At 44.3% G+C, this 20,821-nt stretch overlaps 1 protein-coding gene and 1 long non-coding RNA gene across 11 annotated transcripts in view; one reads left to right on the forward strand and one right to left on the reverse strand.

Annotated features, from left to right (window-relative positions):
* The window catches only part of MTOR (mechanistic target of rapamycin kinase), a 144,829-nt gene extending 129,771 nt beyond the window's left edge, over nt 1-15,058 (reverse strand). For 4 of the 10 annotated variants that reach the window (XM_023552065.2, XM_064281275.1, XM_064281274.1 and 1 more), the window contains exons 1-8: nt 14,632-14,850; nt 12,684-12,859; nt 8,280-8,388; nt 7,334-7,566; nt 5,590-5,790; nt 4,424-4,558; nt 224-499; nt 32-140 (exon numbers count right to left, since the gene is read on the reverse strand). In XM_023552065.2, the coding sequence (XP_023407833.1) occupies nt 32-140; nt 224-499; nt 4,424-4,558; nt 5,590-5,790; nt 7,334-7,566; nt 8,280-8,388; nt 12,684-12,845 (1,225 nt within the window). In that variant the 5' untranslated portion in view covers nt 12,846-12,859; nt 14,632-14,850. Of the gene's footprint in view, nt 1-31; nt 141-223; nt 500-4,423; nt 4,559-5,589; nt 5,791-7,333; nt 7,567-8,279; nt 8,389-12,646; nt 12,886-14,631; nt 14,851-14,955 lie in introns of those variants that run through there. The other 6 variants (XM_064281269.1, XM_064281271.1, XM_064281270.1 and 3 more) reach the window with 6 other exon arrangements.
* Nucleotides 14,913-20,251, forward strand: LOC135230691 (uncharacterized). Its single transcript, XR_010321296.1, has 2 exons — nt 14,913-15,842; nt 15,927-20,251. It is a non-coding gene; the product is annotated as an uncharacterized LOC135230691 (long non-coding RNA).
* Nucleotides 20,252-20,821: the final 570 nt, after the last annotated feature.

Genomic DNA, 20,821 nt, shown 5'->3' on the forward strand with positions numbered 1-20,821 from the left:
GGATCATGATGTCTTCCATAGACATCCTCACCTGTGAAGGCAGAAGGTCGGAATGCAGCTAAGCGGGGCAGCAAATTAAGGATTGTCATTTGGATCAGCGAGTTCTTGCTATTCCTGCATTTCAGCACCCACTGGCACACCTGAGAGAGGAAGGATAAAGGGTTGGCAGAGGAAAGCCAGGTGTGAAGCTTGCGAGGAGAGGCAGAAGGCCTCTGCCACTTACCTGATCAAACTTCTCTTCCATCAAGTCTCTGCAACACCGGCTTTCCACTAGAGTGGATTTAGCTGGGCTAGGGGAAGTCCCAAATCCCATGAGGCCTTGGTGAGAGCTGTACCCCAGCAGCCCCACCAAGGCGTTTGACTGCTGGGGCTGTACAGCCTGGAAACTGGTAAAGGGGGTGATGTGCCGAGGTTTCGTCCCGAAGCCCATGAGATCTTTGCAGTACTTGTCATGTACCAGCTGCTGCTGTGTGATTTCTTCCATTTCTTCTCTTAGACGCTATAGACACGGGGATAAAAAATCACCTTTACTTATGACTGGCGATCACCTGGGCTCTATGAAGTCTACAGAGCAATGAATTTGCCCGATCCTAAAATGTAACTACTTCCAAAGTGGAGGGTGGTCACTCTTCATCTCCAGGTTTATAATTTCCCCCGGAACCTTGCAGGGTGCCTGGTTTTTGTTCTCATTTAGGTAGAAGAGCACCACCTACTGAACAACGAAGAAACGGCAGGAGGCTGGTTGCCAAGGGCTCCTACCTCCAAGGACTCTGCTAGGTTTAAGAAGACTTACAAGTTGCTATGAGTAGAGGGTACCTAAGATCTGAGAAATAAAGCTTCTTGCAAAGGGAAGGGGCAGCCCCACGCCAGCACCCTATTAAGGATATTCTGGCCTCTTTCTTCTTCCTGGAAACCTGGGTAGAAACAACTTAGGCAAATTTTCTCAGAATTCCAGGATTCACTTTTTTTTTTTTTTAAGGAATAAACTGACTGGCTGAGAACTCAAATCAATTCCCTCTTTCATGGACTACATGATAATTCACCCTCCAAGAGTGTAAACTGAGATGAGTATAAAACAACTTTCCAAACTTCCAAGCTTCCCTCAACACAGATATTTTCATTTTTTGGAAACTCTTGTCCACTACTCTTGTCAAGGTCACCAACGACTTCTATGCTGCTAATTCCAATGGTCAACTCCGGGTCCTTATCTCTTCTGACTTATCCACAGCATTTAACCCACTCGCTAGCTATTTCCTCCTCCTTGAAACACTTTCTTCACTTGGCATTTTGGACCTGGAATCCTCCTGGCCCTCCTCCTCCCTCCCTGGCTGCTTCCTCTCAGTCTCCTTTGGTTCCTTTCTGTCTCCTGACCTCGCCCTCAGGCCCCATCTCTCCTCTGTTCCCTTGTGGTTCTCACCCAGTCTCATGACCTGAAATAATGCCTATGGGCTGCCAACTCCAAATCTGAATCTCTGTCCCAGATCTCTTCCCCAGACCGACTCAATATCCCCACTCAGATGCCTAATAGGCTTCTCAAACCTATCGTGTTCAAAATCAAACTCCTGACCTTCTCCCCCAAGCCTGCTCCTCCCATCTCAGTAAAAGGCAACTCCATTCTTCCAGTTGCTCAGGCCAAATACCTTGACTCTTCTGTCTCTCCCACCCACCTCCAATCTATGAGCAAATCCCAACTTCAAAATCCAATCACTTATTAGCTCTCCATAGCTCCCACTATGGCCTGAACTGCAAAAATCCCCTAGTAGGATTGTTGCAATTCCCTCCTAACTGGGCTCCTGGCTGCAAGCCTTGCCCCTCCTACAGTCCATTCTCAACACAGCAGTCAGAGTGATCCTTTTGGAATATGAGTCAAATGTCACTCCATTGCTCAAAACCCGCTAATAGCTTCCTGCACAGAGTCCATTCAATGGTCTCCAAGGCCCTTTGTCATGTGCTCCCTCCCCACCCTAGATGTTCCTCTGACCCCATCTCCTACCGCCTCTATCCTCCCCACTCTGCTCAGCCACACTGGTGTTCTTGCTGCTCCTCAAATACACCAGCATATTCTCACCTCAGGGCCTTTGCACTTGCTGGGCCATTTGCCTCAAATGCTCTTCCTCAGATACTTGCATGGCTTTTTTCCTACTTCCTTCATGACTGTGCTCAAATGTCACCTTCTCAGTAAGGCTGTCCCTGTCACCCTATTTTAAAATGCAATCCTCAATCCATGCTAGCATTCCCAATTTCCCTTCCCTGCCCCACTTTTCTCCAGAGCACTGTCACCAGGTGACATGCTATATATGTTTACTTACCTGTGTATTGTCTATCACCCCACTGCTAGAATATAATCTCTGTTTTGCTCACTGCTGCATTATTCTAGCTCTTAGGACACAGTATGGCTGGCACATAGTAGGTGCTCAATTAGTATTTACTGAATGAATAAATTATGAAATGATGATACTTTACATTTGGATAGTTCTTACAAAGCACCTTTACGAGTATTATTTCATTTAAATCTAACAACTACCCTATGAGTTAGGTGACACTGACCTATTTTCTGGGAGGAAACAAAGATCCCAGAGCTGCCTGAGCTATAGTGGAAAGCACCATGTTAAACTCAGATCGGGAAATCTCTGAGCGCTATCATTTATGGGACACCTACCATGTATGAAGAAACCCCGGTGGCGGAGTGGTTATAGTGCCACAGCTGCTAACCAAAGGGTCTGCAGTTCGAATCCACCAGGTGCTCCTTGGAAACTCTACGGGGCAGTTCTACTCTGTCCTATAGGGTCGCTATGAGTATGAACTGACTCGACGGCACTGGGTTTGGTTTTGTTTTTTTACCATGTATGAGGCACTGTGCTGGGTGCTCCATGTATATTTAGAAACCTCACAAGAGTCCTATGAGGTAGGTAAAATCCCCCTGCTAAAAGTGAGGAAAATGGGACTAAAGCGGGTAAAGTAATATGCCGAAGTCCAAGAGTAAACAGAGGAGTGGGGACACAGGAGACAGGGGAGCAGGGATTCAGAAGCCAGACTCCTCTGCTTCTGCTCCTGCATAGGGCCCGGTACTCCACCTCTAGGGCACAGCCTTTACAGAACAATCATTGTGTCTATTTAAGCAAGAAACATGGAGTGGAATCTCACACCAACCAGCTCCCCAAGTGAAGACTCACAGATGGAGCTCTACTCCCAAATACATGCTGAAGCCAACTACTTCTCAGAATCTGCACTGCCCCTCCCAGTCAAAGGCCGCACCATGGCTGGTCCAGACTACTGTAATAGCTTCCCGTGGCTGCTGTGAGAATGCGACCTCCAACTACAAGGAGCATGAATGACCAAAGGCTCCAGGGGCCACCCTCTGAAATCTATCGCCATATGGGTGCCAAAGCCAGACTTTCCACAGGAAATAGGCAGTGACAGAACACACCAGGGATACTAAGGCAAGCCTGCTCTGGGGAAACACGTGACTTCTCTGAAGGCCAACTTCGGATTGAGGTCCACAATGGCTTTGCAGGTGATCTAGGTTGCTTCCATCCAGCTTTCCTTCCCTCTATTGTTCACTCAAGGTCAGACAGTACACTGTGTTCTAATGGTTCTCCCAGCCTGCCAACTCTTGCCCTTGTGAATTCCCCTCTGACACAGCTTCTCACCTTTCCCTCCAAGCAAATGATTTGTACCAGCTTGTGGGGACCAGCTCCCTCCCCATCTTCTCTCACAGGCTATTCCCTTATTAAAATCCTTGCACTTTTAAACCCATCTTTGCATCTGCTTCTTGGGCTAACACACTCCCTAACTGGTCTCCCTGCTTTTATTCCTACCTCTCCAAAAGCTTTTACCCATAAGCAGCCAGTGATGGTTAAAAACGCAAGACATCACATCATCGCCCTGTGTACAAATCTCCAATGTTTCCCCCACATTAGGATAAAGCTAGTGTTTACCGTGAACTACGAGATCTATTAATTTAGCCCCACCCTCCTTTTTTCCCTCCCTGACTCTGCCTCCTTCACTGTGCACCAGCCACATTTCCCTTCCTCCTGTTCCTTGAACTTGTCAAACTCTCTCCCACCTCAAAGCCTCTACCTGGAAGACAATACCCAGCCCTCTGCAGGCTGGCTCCTTTATGTCATGTGGGTCTCAGCTCAAATGGCACCACCTCAGGCAGGGTCTTTCCTGACCGCCCAGTTACCCCATCCCAGTTACCTTCTATCCCCCTGCCTATTTTATTTTCTTCATAAAAGTTGTTGCAATCTGAAATTATCTTGTTTACTTATTTATTGTCTATTCCCTCTACAAAGTGTCAGCTCTATGAGGGCAAGGCTCGCCTTGTCTTGCTGACTGTTGCATCCTAACAAACGCCTGGCACACGGGACGGCACGTGACTGTCTCCAGCAGTAGAAGTCTCAGCCCTCCTCTGACAGCTCACCTCTCCCTCCATGCTGCTGATGCGGACCAACTCGTTGAGAATCAGCAAGGCTCCATGGATGCGGTCATCCCGATTCATGCCCTTCTCCTTGGCCAAGGTCTCATCAAACCCTTTTTCTGCTTCTTCAAATGTGTGCTATGTAGAGATATGAGAAAGCCTTAATTAGTTAATTACCCAGAATCCAAAGTCAGAGAGAACACAGGCTCATGCCATTCATCACAGTTCTGAGGAGTTACTGTATCTGCTTAGTGCATGGGGTCATCTAAGCCTTTACCTTCTCCTAGTGTACTGGCTGCTTCCCTTTGCCAGCATCATCAATACTAATTTATCACGTTCCCTTGCTCAATTATGGAATCCCTGGGTAGTTCAAACAGTTAAGCACTTTACCACTAGCTGAGAAGTTGGTGGTTCGAACCCACCCAGAAGAGCCTCAGAAAACAGGCCTGACAATCTGCTTCTGAGAGGTCACAGCCTTGAAAACCCTATGGAGCAATTCTATTCTACACATGTCGTGTCGTCATTAGTCGGAATGGACTCAACGCCAGCTAACAACAACTTTCTCAATTAAATTAGCATCAACTCTCACGGCAACTCCGTGAGGTACATACTACTATCATCCCTATTTCATAGATTAAAAACAAACAAAAAAACGGAGGCTCAAATAAATTAAGCGACTTGTCCTAGGTCACACAGCAAAGCCAAGTCTGGAACTCAGGGCTCCCAATCCCATGTTCAGGAGTCTTTTTGTAACACAGGGCTCATCAGTAAGTTTCCCTGGCAGCAACAATCAACATAGGACTCATACCAGAGAACAGGGAACTGGTACTTTCTTACGTTAGCATCGACCATATTTCACGAGACACCCATTTTTCCATATCTTAACATCTCTGAAAAGAGAGATGTCTTATAAATGTTAATAAGAAAGCACTGAGTCACAATTTAATTGGCACCGTATTTTTATTCTTAGTGATACGTAAAATAATGGTGCAGCTATTAACAGATTATAGTAAGTATTGATGCATACTGAGCATAAAAAAATCATCTGAGACCAAAGCATATGTTATTATATGTGCTCTGTGGCAAGGGAGCTATTCTGGCCGTTTACGTCAAGTGATAATCTATGTGAATGTGCTCTGCTGGTGGCTGGAACGGGACCCTCTCCTCACCCTGTACCACTGAGGCTTCTGCATCTCCTTCGGCTCACGCTGGGTGGTGAGAATTAGACAGGCGCGGAGGGCAGCTACAGCTCCCTCCCGGATGGCCTGCTTGGGGTCCCACACGGCCACAAATATGTTGTCAAAGAAGGGTTGCACTTGCTGAAAGAAGAAGGTGGGGACGCTGATGGCCAGCTCACGGAGCACCAGAACCTGGGAGAAAAAGGCAGAATAAGAACTCTAATCCATAGCAGACGCTCTCTTAGGATTATAGCCTGTAGTCACCCTAGTGACTATACACATTAGGAAAGACGATTTGCCTACTTTCCTAGGGTTAGACCTTATCTTCTAGCTAGGAGAAATTCTGGGGACAGAGGAAGGAAAAGAAAATTGACCAAACATCTCAGCATTCACCATCCTAGGTTATTTACAAACACAGGATGCTTATAATGTTAGAACATAAGCTCTGGAAGGCAAGCCATTTTTATGTTTTGTATTACGATTATACTGAAAGCAAGGAGACATGGTGGTACAGTGGTTAAGTGTTTTGCTGCTAAATGAAAGGTTGGCAGTTGGACCTCACCAGCTGTTCAGTGGGAGAAAGACATGGCAGTGGGCTTCCATAAAGATTACAGCCTTGGAAACCCTATGGGGCAGTTCTACTCTGTTCTATATGGTCGCTATGAGTTAGAATCAACTTGATGGTAGTGGGTTTGGGTTTTTTGGATACTGACAGCCTAGAACTGTGCCTGAAATACTGTAAATGTTCAATAAATATTTGTTGAGTGAATGAACACTCCTGTCTAGTGTTTAATCCTATTATTATTTTACTGACACGAAGGAAGAAACTGAAAGTTGGAATGGTTGCTCCAGTGACAAAGTTGTTAAGTAGCAAAGCAAGACCTGAACCAAGGTCCAAGTGTGTGTCCTTCCCCCAGCACCATGCTCCTTCCTCGTAATGCTGCTCCTAAAGAGGGACCTGACTGGGGAAGACCCAACTGATACACACTCATTCCCAAGCTCTTCCTCTCAAGCACAGAGTCTGCCCCATCTCATAGCTGGAACCCCAACCCAACAAAGCAGGTTTTTTCAGGATAAGCCTCAAAAAGCAGCAAGAATGTGCCACTGCAAGATGAAGAGGCCAACGCTCCCCCAAATGCTCAATGACCAATAGGGAAAAGGAAAGATTTGGCAAGGTACCAACTGATCAATAATGTGTACAAATATACAGGAAAAGGCTGAGAGAAGGCAGGCCAACTCTCGAATAGCAGGCAGGGAAGGTACCCACTTCCCCTGGACTTCTCTTACCCCACTACTTCCATATTCCCATGATATGTCCAAGAGAGGCCTTAATAAAGATATGAAAGGCATCATAAAGACAGCACAGCCATCTGGGGCTTTGTAAGCTTTTTGGCTTATGGCTTCTTCTCTTCCCTGTGACTGATTGGTGCTTTCTTCTTGGGAGGTCATTGTGATTCCAGAAAATTAAGTCCAGGATAAGCCTTATGCATAGGGCTGTCTTTTAAAGTGACAATAAAGAAGAGAACTTTAAGTTTCCTTTTCAGGTACTGAGTTCAAAGGCTGAAAGATAAGAATTCAGGACAGAATCTAAGTCTGCTAAGAAACACAGCACCTTTCCTAGAGTGTTCCCACTTATTCTTTGCCCTTCAGGGACCTCAGCATATTGCAGGAGGGGCCACGACACACCGCCATCGTTCCCCAAGCCTGCCTGTGCTCCTCCCTCCCAGGTACTCACAGCTGCATGTCTCCGGCCCTCATTGCGGTCAGCACCCAGCCATTCCAGGGCTCGCTTAACCTCAAACTCCACATACTCAGCGGTGAAAGTGTCCCCTGCCATGGCTAGGCGACCAATGGCCTTGGATGCCATTTCCATGACAACTGGGTCATTGGAGGGGAGGAGGTTCCGAAGATAGTTAGCAAATCTGCCGATTCGGGTGGCATTCCCTCCTTCCACTCCTATGAGGCTGGCTGGAAAAGAAAGGAGGCAAAGGTGAGGATGGGGCACATGCTGTCCAGGAAAGCTCCCTGCCTTGGGATGAAAGGTGGTGCGTGACCCTGTCATTTCACTTGGAGTACAGATTTCAATACTAGAATAAAAGATGGGTAAGGATACAAGCAGCTTTCATTTTAACCAAAAGATTTGGTATTTGTGCTGTAGCTACATACATAAAGCAAAATGACCTCATTTTAGTATCATATAATTTATTTTCCCAGGCAGAAATGGAATTCAAACTGGGACTGGATAATAACTCACAGAATAGACCATCAGTCCTTGGGAGCTGAAAATTACCTGCCTTTTATTAACTGTACCCCGACTCAATTCCTCCATTCGTGAGCCCTGTTCTGCCAAACCCTGTCAAATACAGAAACCAGAACCTGCAAGAAGTAACACAGAGTAGTGGAAAGAAAGCAGGCATTTAGTCCCAGCTCTGGCAAACTGTGTGGCCCTAGAAAAGTCACTTTACGGTGCTGAGACTCAGCTTCCATATCTGAAAATACCTGCTTTGCCTATATCCCAGGTCTGTTGCTAAAATTAATGTATGTATAAGTTCACTGAAAGCCACAAACTCATTAAACAAATACAAAGATTCTATTAAGTGGCAGACATAGGATGCGGTGGACACAAAGATGAACAGATGTTTATTCATAGTTATTACTGTTACCAGAGATTCTGTCCTCACCTATGGCCAAGATGCCACCTTTCCTCTCATTGGCATCGGAACTGGAGACCAATTCAAAAATGTGATGGTTCAGCTGATCATAGAAGCGGGTAGACTCCTCTTGACTCATCTGCAAAATAAGATATGCTCAGAACAATTTCTAATGTCTCCCTGGTGGGAGTAGGGGTGGGGATTCCAAAGATTAGGACCCAAGCCATAGATAGCAGGTACAGTTCAAACCACAGACAAAACTCCTGCTTATTTCTATTGCAAAGCAACTGAACTCACAATTCTTCTGTTCATTTAACAAATGTGTACTGAGTGTCTACCCCACAGCAGGCAATGTCCTGTCCTTGGTTTTAGCAAGTACCAGGGGTGCAAGGATGAACAAGACATTGTCCTTGACCTATGTTTGCGCTCTATTTGGAAAGCCCCAAGCGATCAACTTTCTAAACACTGTAATCACATGGAAAGAATTGAGGATCCAGTATGTGATGGGAAAAAGAAAAAATTAAGAAGCAGATTCTACCCTGACCCCTAAAATGTCAACACAAACACAAGAAATGCTACAGAAATGTGAAACTGCTACAAAGGAACCTACACCTTCTATGGACATTAGCAGTTGGGTGCCTTTCTGAAACAAAATGGCTATATTTTCCAAATCCTCACTTAGCTGTCAAAAGGAATCTAAAACATAACAGAAATACTAGGAAAAACTGCACTCTAACAAATTTGAGAACCTAGAGGAAATGGACAAATTTCTAGATATACTACCTTCCTAAACTAACACAAACTGAATAGACCCATAGCAAGGAAAGAGATTGAAGAGGTAATTAAAAAAAAAAAAAACTCCCAGCTTAAAAAAAAAAAAGCCCTGGCTCAGGCAGCTTCACTGGAAAATTCTACCATTCAGTGAAGAGTTCATACCAGTACTACTCAAACTACTTCAGAGCATAGAAAAGGAAGGAATACTCCCAAATTCATCCTATGAAGCCAGCATAACTCTGATACCAAAGCCAGGCAAAGACTCCACAAAAAAGAAAATTACAGACCAATATCTCTCATGAATATAGATGCAAAAATTCTCAACAAAATTCTAGCAAACAGAATTCAACAACACATAAAAATAAAAAATACACCATAACCAAGTGAAATTCATACCAGGTATGCAAGGATGGTTCATCATTAGAAAGCCCATCGACATAATCCACCACATAAACAGAATGAAAAAAAGAATCACATGATCATCTCAATCAATGAAGAAAAGGCATTTGATAAAGTCCAACACCCATCACTAATAAAAGCTCTCAAAAAAATAGGAATAGAAGGGAAATTCCTCAACATAACAAAGGGCATCTATACAAAACCAACGGCCAACATCATTCTCAATGGAGAGAGGCTGAAAGTATTCCCTCTGAGGACGGGAATAAGACAAGGATGCTTTTTATTACCACTCCTATGACTCAACGGCACTGGGTAACTGGGTTATTTAACATTGTGCTGGAAGTCCTACCTAAAGCAATAAGGGAGGAAAAAGAAATAAAGTGCATCTAAATTGGAAAGGAAGACGTAAAACTATCCCTATTCGCAGACGATATGATCCCATACATAGAGAACCCCAAAGATTTCACAAGAAAACTTCTGGAACTAATATAAAGATTCAGCAGTGTAGCAGGATATAAGGTCAACATACAAAAATCAGTTGGATTCCCAAACACCAACAACGAGACCTTCAAAAAGGAAATCAGGAAAACAATACCATTTATAATAGCCCCTACAGAAATAAAATGCTTAGGAATAAATCTAACCAGGGATGTAAAAAACCTATACAAAAAAAAAAACTACAAAACACTATTTCAAGAAACCAAAAGAGACCTACGTAAAATGGAAAAACAACCCATGTTCATGGATAAGAAGACTCAACGTTGTGAAAATGTCAATTCTACCGAAAGTGACATACAGATATAATGCAATCCCGATCCAAATACCAACAGCATTCTTTAACAAGATAAAAAAACCAAGTGCCAACTTTATATGGGAAGGAAAGAGGCCCTAGATAAGCAAAGTATTATTGAAGAAAAGAACAAAGTAGGAGGCCTCACATTACCTGATCTCAGAACCTACTATACAGCCATGGTAGTCTAAATGGCCTGGTACTGGTACAACAACAGACACATACACCAACGGAACAGAATCGAGAACCAAGACACAAATTCATCCACGGATGGTCAGCTGCAGGGTCGAATCAACCTGACGGCAACAGGTTAGTTGGTTGGTTGGTATGGTCAGCTGATCTTTAACAAAGGATCAAAGTCCATTAAATCGGGAAAGACAGTCTTTTTAACAAACGGTGCTACCAAAACCAGATGTCCAGCTGTAAAAAAATAAAATAGGACCCCTACCTCACACCATACATAAAAACTAACTCAAAATGGATCAAAGACCCAAATATAAAACCTAAAATAATAAAGATCATGGACGAAAAAACACGGTCAATGCTAGGGACCCTAACACATGGTTTAATTTCAAGATAAACCATAACTAACAACGACAGACACCAGAAGGTAAACTAGATAACTGGGAGCTCCTAAAAATCAAACACTTATGCTCATCAAAAGACTTCACCAAAAGAGTAAAACGAGAACCCATGGACTGGGAAAAAAATTTTGGCTATGATATATCCAGCAAGGGTCTAAACTCTAAAATCTACAGAATACTTCAACACCTCAATAACAAAAAGACAAATAATCCAGTTAAAACATGGGCAAAGGATACGAACAGACACTTCACCAACAAAGACATTCAGTCAGCTAACAGACACATAAGAAAATGCTTGCAATCATTAGCCATTAGAGAAAAGCAAATCAAAACGACAATAAGATAGCATCTCACCCCGAAAATTACTGGCACTAGTCAAAGAAACAGAAAATAACAAATGCTGGAGAGGTTGAAGGGAGATTGGAAGTCTTACACACTGATGGTGGGAATGTAAAATGGTACAGCCACTATAGAAAATAATATGCTGCCTCCTTAAAAATCTGGAAACAGAAATACCATATGATACAGCAATCCCGCTTCTAGGAATATATCCTAGAGAAATAACAGCTGTCGCACAAATAGTCATATGCGTATCCATGTTCAGTGTGGCATTATTCACAATAGCAAAAAGAAGGAAACAACCTAAGTACCCATCAACAGATAAATGGGTAAACAAATTATGAAACATACACAAAGTGGAATAGTACACAACCATAGAGAACAATGATGAATCCACAAAACACCTCACAACATGGACGAATTATGGATGGCATTATGCTGAGTGAAATAAGTCAATGACAAAAGTACAAATATTGTATGAGATCACTATTATAAAAACCAAAGAAAAGGTTTACACACAGAAAAAATAAACTTTGATGGTTACAAGGGAGGGGAGGGATGGGAAGATAATAAACAAATATTAATTTTAGTGAAAAGAAAGACAACACACAATATAGGGGGAGTCAGCACAACTTGACCAAGGCAAAGCCACAGAAGCTTTCTACACACATCCAAACACTCTGAGGGGCTGAGGGCTGGGGACCACGGTCTCAGGGAACTAAATGTCAATTGGCATAAAGTAGGTCATAAAGAAAACGTTCTATATCCTACTTTGGTGAGTAGCATCCGGGGTATTAAAAGCTTTCAAGTGACCATCTAAAATGCATCTTTTGGTCCCATCACATTTGGAGCAAAGGAGAATGAAGAAAACCAAAGACACAAGGAAAATATTAGTCCAAAGGACTAACGGACCACATGAACCACAGTCTCCAATCAGCCTCAGCCCAGAAGAACTATATGCTTCCCACCTACCACCACCAACAGCTTTGACAGGGATCACAATAGAGGGTCCCAAACAGAGCCAGACAAAAATGTAGAGCAAAATTCAAATTCACAAAAAAGGACCAGACTTACTGGTCTGAGAGAGACTAGAGAAACCCCCAAAACTATGGCCCCTGGACACCCTGCTAACTCAGAACTGAAGCCACTCCCAAAGTCCACCTTTCAGTCAAAGATTAGACAGGCCTATAAAACAAACAATAACACACATAGGTAACATGCTCCTTAATTCAGTCAAGTACATGAGACCAAATGGGTAACACCTGCCCCAAAACAAAGACAAGAAGGCAGGAAGGGACAGGAAAACCAGATGAATGGACACAGAGAACCTGGAGTAAGGGGAAACAGTGCTGACACATCGCAGGGATTGCCATGAAAGTCACAAAACAATCTGTGTACAAATTTTTGAATGAAGAGACTAATTTGGCTGTAAACTTTCACCTAAAACACAATAAAATTTTTTTTTTAAAAAAAGGAATCTAAAACAGTGATGGTATATTTAGCTTGGATACCTCCCAGTGACTTGCCCCAAATCACAGAAGCCCCAACCTCTCGGAGTTCCATGGTGACATAGTGCTGGAGCTCCTTGGCAGCTTTGGCCCTGGTCTCCTCATTGCGGCTCTTCAGGCCACTGGCAAACTGCTGCAGAACGCTCACATTGCTGGATGTGGTGGTGGCCGTGGTGGCGGCGGCAGGTCCTGTTCCAAGCATCTTGCCCTGAGGTTCTTTGGAGAAAAGCTTCCTTTAGTATCTGGATAATGAACCATGACAATGAATTTATTGGCCCTTGTTCCTCAATACAGATTCCTACCCAGCTCATGTCAGGTGGAGAATTCAAAAAAGGTTGGGAGATCTAAGGAACACGTAGAAAGCCTAGAAAACATTCTTTCAACAGAGATTAACGTTTAAAAGAGCCAGCATAGCAAAATGGGTTGAACTGTGGGTTGTGGAGCCAGACTATCCGGGTTTGAATCCAGTTCCAAAGTTATATAACTTGAGGAAAATACTTAAAATCTCTCTCACTTTCCTCGACCACAATAAATATGAGGATAAAAACCCTGTGCCATCGAGTCTGTTCTGACTCATAGCGACCCTACAGGACAGAGGAGAACTGCTCCATATGGTTTCCAAGGAGTACCTGGGGGATGTGAACTGCCTACCTTTTGGTTAGTAGCTGTAGCTCTAAAGGATTAAATGAATTTTAAAAAGTGCTTAAAATAGTGCTAGGCACACAGTGAGTTTTCAATAATGGTTAACTATTGTTAACCATTATTGTTGTTGTTAGGTGCTGTCAAGTTGGTGCTAACTCATTGCAACCCAACGTACAACAGAAAGAAGCACCGCCCGGTCCTGTGCCATCCTCACAATCGCTGTTATGCTTGAGCCCATTGTTGCAGCCACTGTGTCAATCCATCTCATTGAGGTTAACCATTATTACTACTATGTATACACATAAGAAGCCCTGGTGGCACAATAGTTAAGTGGATAACGTAATTTTAAACTTCCCAGTAACCATACTAAAAAAAGGTAAAAAGAAACTAGTGAAATTAATTTTAATAGCATATTTTATTTAACTCAATATATAAAATGCCATTTAAACATGTTATCAATATAAAAAATTGATACATTTTCCATTCTTTTTTTGCACTAAGTCTCCGAAATCTGGTGTGTATTTTACGCTCACAGCAATCTCGATTTGGTCTAGCCAATAGCCACATGCACAATTGGACAGTGCAGTCCTATAGAATACCAGCGCCTCAAACGTGAGCTAAAAGAGCCACATTAGTTCTTGAGTTCATTCACTCATTCTTCAACTATTTACTGTCTCTTCCCCTCAGTGAGTTTACAATCCAGTGGGAAATACAAATAACCAGGCAACCAGAACAAAGTGGCCATACCACGGCTCAGTGCAGACTGCTATGGGAGTAACATGTACCTATCCTAGGTATCTCCAAATTATACTACAAAACCAATTACCAAAATTCTTATTTTAAGTGCCATTTGTGACCCACAGAGGAAAAGCAGAGAATAGTTGGTTTTCAAAAACTTTTAAATACCCCAGTGCCAAGAAGACTGCAGAAGGAAATGTCATCTTTTACAGGAGAGGAAACCTAAGGATCCCTGATGAAAAAACCATTAAGGTGGGGAGGCGGGGGCGGGGGGAGGGGCTTGGCAAATAATTACCATCCTTAGGAAAGAACCAGTGTATCTTTGTATGGTCTGAGTCCCACAGGCTCTCTGCTCCAAGGTGAATTCAGTTAAATTACTCCAAGTCAGATGTTCTAAGGGTCTTAGTGAGGGCTTCAGGGAGCCCGTTAAAGTTGGGTGGCTGAAACTAGGGATGGCGGCGGGGGAGAGGCACGAAAGATGAAACCCAAGAAAATAACCGAATTCAGCCCCGTGGACTGGGACCCTGAGAGGTCTCCAGGGCGCAGTGCAAGGGGCTGACACTGAGGACGGTCCTCTCGGAGGCACAGGGTCCCCAGTTTGTATGTACCTTGGAAGAAAAAAGGGTGACTGTGACGAGCAGGGAGCCCCAAAAGGGCCTCGGCAGGACCGGAGCTGATGGGCCGGCCTCCGGAGAGCCTGCGACGAATGACAGGCTGAAGGGTCCGGCGGACTCCTGGGGGCCCGGGAGGAGGTGGGCGTTACTCGCGGGGCGAGGGGTCAAGGGCCCAGGCGGCGCCAGGCTCGTGGGACTGTTACTGAGGGGACTCCACGTCCCCGACGGGCGGCTTCCCGGGGCCCCCACCGACCAGGTTGGCCTTGGGTCTGGACATACCGCCAACTTGGAGGGGTCGGTGCCAGGCCCCAGACTCACCGCGCGGCTTCGGCCAAGGCCTCAGCTGCCGCCGCCAGTGCCGGTACCGCAGCTTCAGACTCCCGACCCCACCACCCGCCTTCCCCGCTGTCCTCTAAGCCGGGCGGGAGAGAGGGTGGGCTCCCAGACCTAAGGACCAATTGAAAGGCGAAGTAAGAAGATTGGCTGGAATATAGACCAATAGTAACGAAGGCGAAATGACGCTTCAGGCCCGGCTTCTCCGGAGGGCGGGGACTGTTCAAATAGACAAACCATGCGGCCAGTGGCAGGAGAAAGGAGCCTACTGTCGGCTCTGGAGAGCCAATCGGTGGTGAGTTCACATCAGTCACTTCCATGCACACTTCCGGTGTATCGCTACTCTAATTCCCCTCTGCACCTGGGAAGCGGCCAAGCCGAATCCGCTCTCTGGGTACCGCGGGATGGGAGGGATAGGTGGTAGGCAGGTTCGAGAGAGGCTCGAGACCTCGCCCAGTGTAATTATGAAAGGAGCCTGTGGGCCTTGCCAAGGCCTTGTAATTACTGGACGTTAAGTTTAATATCCATTTGAAAATGTTTTTAGTTATACTTTCTCACTGCAAAAAATTTTTGGCTCACAGGATAATTCCCAAGAGATTACAGCCAATTTTTAATTCAATAAGGTATTGATAAGTAATTTTAAGGAGACTTGGTGGCGCAGTGGTTAAGATCGGCAGTTCGAGTACACCAGCCCCTCCCTAGAAACCCTATGGGGCAGTTCTACCCTGTCCTCTAGGGTCGCTGAGTCAGAATTGACTCGATGGCAATGAGTTTAAATACTTTTAAAAGCAATATTGTTTTTTTTAATCCTCTAAACAATAGCAAAAAATGGAATTTCAGTGCATCTCTTCTTATTAAAAATTTCCAAATAGGTAATGTATTTACCATTCAAATTTCAAAATAAATAAAAATTATTACTTCTATATAGCTCCTGCTTCTGCCCCTTATTTTTTTAGGTCCTTGTGTGCTGCAAATGGTTTGCCCTCCCAGCTGAAAGGTCGGTGGTTCGAACCCACCTAGTGGCATTGAGGAATAGAAGCCTGGTGATCTGCTTCCATAAAGATTTCAGCCAAGAAGACACTATGGAGCAGTTCTACTCTAACACATGGGGGTCCCATGAATTGGAGTCCACTGGCAACACACCACAACAGCAACAATATGTATCTTTCTAGAGTTTCTTTATGCAAATAAAGCAAATATGAATTTACATTTTCCTGTGTTTCTCCTTCCTTACACTGTATACGCTGTTCTGCACTTTTTAAATTTCAGTGTATCTTGGAGGTCTTTCCACGGTAGATATATAGAAAGCTTCTTTTTTATAGCTGTTTGGTATTCCATTATGCAGATATACCATAATTTGTTTTCGCAGTCCCCTGATAATAGACATTTGCTTTGTTTCCAACTTTTTGCCATTAAAAACAGTGCTTCAATGTATGCCCTTGTGCATATATCATTTTGTCCTGGGGCAGGTATATCAAGGCAAATTCCCAGAAATGGGGTTGCAGGGTCAGGGCAAATTAATGCGTAGCTCTCACAGATATTGTCAGATTGCCCTCTATAAGGGAGATATTGTTGTCACTCCCACCAACAATATATGAGATTTTTACCACCCTGAGATGTGACAAGGAAACCCTGGTGGCGTAGTGGTTAAGTGCTACGGTTGCTAACCAAAGAGTCGGCAGTTCGAATCTTCCAGGTGCTCCTTGGAAATTCTATGGGGCGGTTCTACTCTGTCCTATAGGGTTGCTATGAGTCGGAATTGACTCGACGGCACTGGGTTTGGTTTTGGTTTTGGAAGATGTGACAAAGCTCTGTTTTCTAATTAACAATTAAAGGTGGTTTATAACAATAGTAATCAGCACATTTGTAGGTCTGTTGCCTGGTGGCACAGTGGTTAAGAGCTTGGCTGCTAACCAAAATGTCAGCAGCTCACATCCACCAGCCACTCCTTGGAAACCCTATGGGGCAGCTCTACTCTGTCCTATAGGGTCACTAAGGGTCGGAATTGACTCGATGGCAATGGTTCATTTTGTTTTGTTTTTTCCTCATTTTACAAAGACCTTTCTTACCCGTTTCATTAAAATCTCTCTAGTTGCCATGGGGTTGATTCTGACAGCGACCCCATGTGTGTCAGAATAGAACTGTGCTCCGTAAGGTTTTCAATGGCTGATTTTTTTTGGAAGTAGACCACCAGGCCTTTCCTCCGCGGTAACTCTGGATGGACTTCATCTGCCAACCTTTTGATTAGCAACCTAGCATGTTAACCATTTGCATCGCCCGAAAACTCGTTGCCGTCAATAGGTTCTGACTCATAGCAACCCTATAGGACAGAGTAGAACACCCCCTCAGGGTGTCCAAAGAGCAGCTGATTGATTCACACTGTCGACCTTTTGGTTAGCAGCCGAGCTCTTAACCACTGCGCCACCACACACTTACTAACTGTATGAACCTGGGCAAGTGCTTAATCTCTATGTACCTATTTCCTTATCTGTAAAACAGGAATGATAATAGTACCTATCTCAGTAGCCAGTGTTATGGAGGTTAAATGCTAGTACATGTCAAGTACCTACAAAAGTATCTGGCAGATGTGAACAGTTAGCAAATGCTGTGACTGTCATATTGTTTCCATTTTATACATGAGTAAGTACTAAAGTACAGAGAAGTTGAGCCATAGAGTTGATAAGTGATAGAGCCAGGTTTTTCGTATCTCTGCGTCTTTGTCTTGTCTGATTTGGCAGCACAGGACGCTCAGGCTCAGCCAGCTTCAAAAGTCTGTGCTCAGCAGGGAACTTGCAAATATTTAACAACCAGCTCTGGGGGTGGGCGGTGATGTGTGCATATACAAGGCGAGCTTTTTGGGAGTGTGACCTGTGTAGTCATAATACTATGCGGTCCCTGTCTTGAAATTCTTCATGATTTTTGAACAAGGGCCCCACGTTTTTATTTTGCATTGAGCCACACAAATTACGTAGTCAGTCCCGTGTACTTACCTATTATATGTGTATTAGAAACTTTACCAATATAAAGGGTGTGTAGCACACAATTTACAAATAATAATAAAATATATGATGTTTTTATTGTAAATTCCATATAGCTAAATTGGTTTCACAGAAGGCCTTCACTGATATTGTGTAGCCTATCTATGGCTGCAGTTGATCAATGAGTAGTTTCAACATGAATGTTGGTTGATAGTTTGACGTGTCGAGAGATGTCAGAACTTTACTTGTCAGTGACTTCAGCGACCTCTTTGGTGAATAGTTTTCAGATACCGGAAGAATATTTCCTTAGATTTTTGGTCCTACTCACAATCTGAGGAGCCCTGATGGTGTAATGGTTAACCGCTTGCCTGTTGACCAAAAGGTCGGTGGTTCGAACCCATTCAGTGGCTCTGAGAGAGAAAAGACCTGGCGATCTGCTCCCATAGAGATTACAGCCTAGAAAACTCGATGGGGCAGTTCTAGTCTGTCATATAGGGTCAGTGTGAACTGGAATCGACTGGACGGCATACAACAACAACCACATTCACAGTGTAATGGCTACAGATTTCACATACTTTTAAATTTAATCTGCATTATTAACATTTTCTTTGTCACTTTAAAAAAAAATTGTGCTTTAAGTGAAAGTTTACAAATCAAGTCAGTCTCTCATACAAAAACTTAGACACACCTTGCTATGTATTCCTAGCTGTTCACCCCCTAATGAGACAGCACACTCCTCTTCTCCACCCTGTATTCCCTGTGTCCGTTCAACCAGCTCCTGTTCCCCTCTGCCTTCACATCTCGCCTCCAAACAGGAGTTGCCCACATGATCTCATGTGTCTACTTGAGCCGAGAAGCTCACTCCTCACCAGTCTCATTTTCTGTCTTACCGTCCAGTCCAATCCCTGTCTGAAGAGTTGGCTTCAGGAATGGTTCCAGTCTTGGGCTAACAAAGGGTCCAGGGACCATGATCTCTGGGGTCCCTCTTGTCTCAGTCAGACCACTAAGTCTGGTCTTTTTTATGAGAATTTGAGGTCTGCATCTCAGTGTTCTCCTGCTCCATCAAGGGTTCTCTGTTGTGTCCCCTGGCAGGGCAGTCATCGGTGGTAGCTGGACACCACCTAGTTCTTCCAGTCTGAAGCTGATGTTGCCTCTGATTTATGTGGCCCTTTCTGTCTTTTGGGCTCTTCTTTACCTTATGTCTTTGGTGTTCTTCATTCTCCTTTGCTCCAGGTGGGTTGAGACCAATTGATGTATCTTAGATGACCGCTTGCTAGTATTTAAGACCCCCACCTTTGTCACTTTTTTGGGGCCCTGGCGGCGCAGTGGTTGAACAGTCAGCTGCTAAACAAAAGGTTGGCATTTTAAGTCCACCAGCTGCTCCTTGGAAACCCTGTGGGGCAGTTCTACTCTGTCCCATAGGGTCACTAGGAGTTGCAATGGTTTTTTTTGTTTGTTTGTTTTGGTTGGTCATTTTTTTAAAGTCTAGATAGTCAACAAAATAATTATTAAACATTCATTGATTTGTACGGTGTAAATACTTCTACCACAGCATAATTCAAGCTACCAATGGATGTCACTTAGGGGGGCGGAGATGTGCAGTAGCCCACCATTATTCTGTATTTCCATCGTGTAGCTACGATAGATGTAAATAGCCTGAGGAACATAAACGGTAAAATGTAGTAAAATAAGCAGGAAGTGACAAGTTGTATTTGTTACCTTTGTTTTTAAGAATTTATTTAATTGTAAGTTTGTATAATTTAATTTTTAATAATGGTTCTGCTTAATGACCCCATTACAGAATTTCTGGAAATTTAACAATTAGCTCTCTCCAGCCGGAAGGAACCACAGATAGGGACCACAAGCTCCCAAAAGGCGGGGCAATGAAGACAGAACTAGACGCTTGCTGGGAGAAGGGAGGAGGGCAATTATTTTCATGAAGAAATAAATACACTAGAAAATGAAGGTATAAAAAAAGGCAGGCAGAGCAGCATATGGTATGTCAATTGCACAATAAAAAGAAGGAATTATTGCTGTTGCGATCACAGTACGGTATTACTAAACCAACCCCGTTGCGGTCAAGTCGATTCTGATTCATAGTGACCCACGCATAGGATTTCCAAGGCTGTAAGTCTCTAAGGGTAAACCCTGGTGGCGTTAGTGGTTAAGTGCTATGGCTGCTAACCAAGAGGTCGGCAGTTCGAGTGCACCAGGCGCTCCTTGGAAACTTTATCGGGCAATTCTATTCTGTCCTATAGGGTCGCTATGAGTCGGAATCGACTCGACAGCAGCGGGTTTGGTTTTTGGTTTTTAAGTCTTTAGGGAAGCTGTCACATCTTCTGTGGACCTGCTGGTGGGTTTGAACCGCCGACCTTTCAGTTAGCAGCCGAGCGCTTAACCACCGCGCCACCAGAGCTCCTACCTGATTATTACTAGAGCCCTTAAGTTCTTAGACTATCACTTTCCATTCCAGGGCTTCAATTCTTCCATTTTTTAAAAAATGAGGCTAATTATACTTTTCGTATCACCTTCAATTTGCTCCCTGATTTTTGTCCATTTTGTTCACTGCTGCGTCCCCAGCGTCTAGACCAGCGTCTGCACCCAGCAGGCGCACAATAAACTCTTGTTGAATGAATAAATGAATGAATGCTATTTCAGTGAACGAAAACCAAAAAACCAAACCCGTTGCCGTCGAGTCGATTTCGACTCATAGCGCTAAACTGAAAGGTCACATGATGCTGAGTGAGGCTGTTTCCAGCTAGCTGGGTACCAGCGGCCGGGCGCGGTCCCCTCGGCCTGGGCGTGGCTGGACCTCGGGGTTGTCTCCCGGCCCCGCCCCCGGGCCTGCCCAACCCGGCCCGGCTCGCGCCGCC

This window comes from Loxodonta africana, chromosome 3 (assembly GCF_030014295.1).
Source record: "Loxodonta africana isolate mLoxAfr1 chromosome 3, mLoxAfr1.hap2, whole genome shotgun sequence".
NCBI lineage: Eukaryota > Metazoa > Chordata > Mammalia > Proboscidea > Elephantidae > Loxodonta > Loxodonta africana.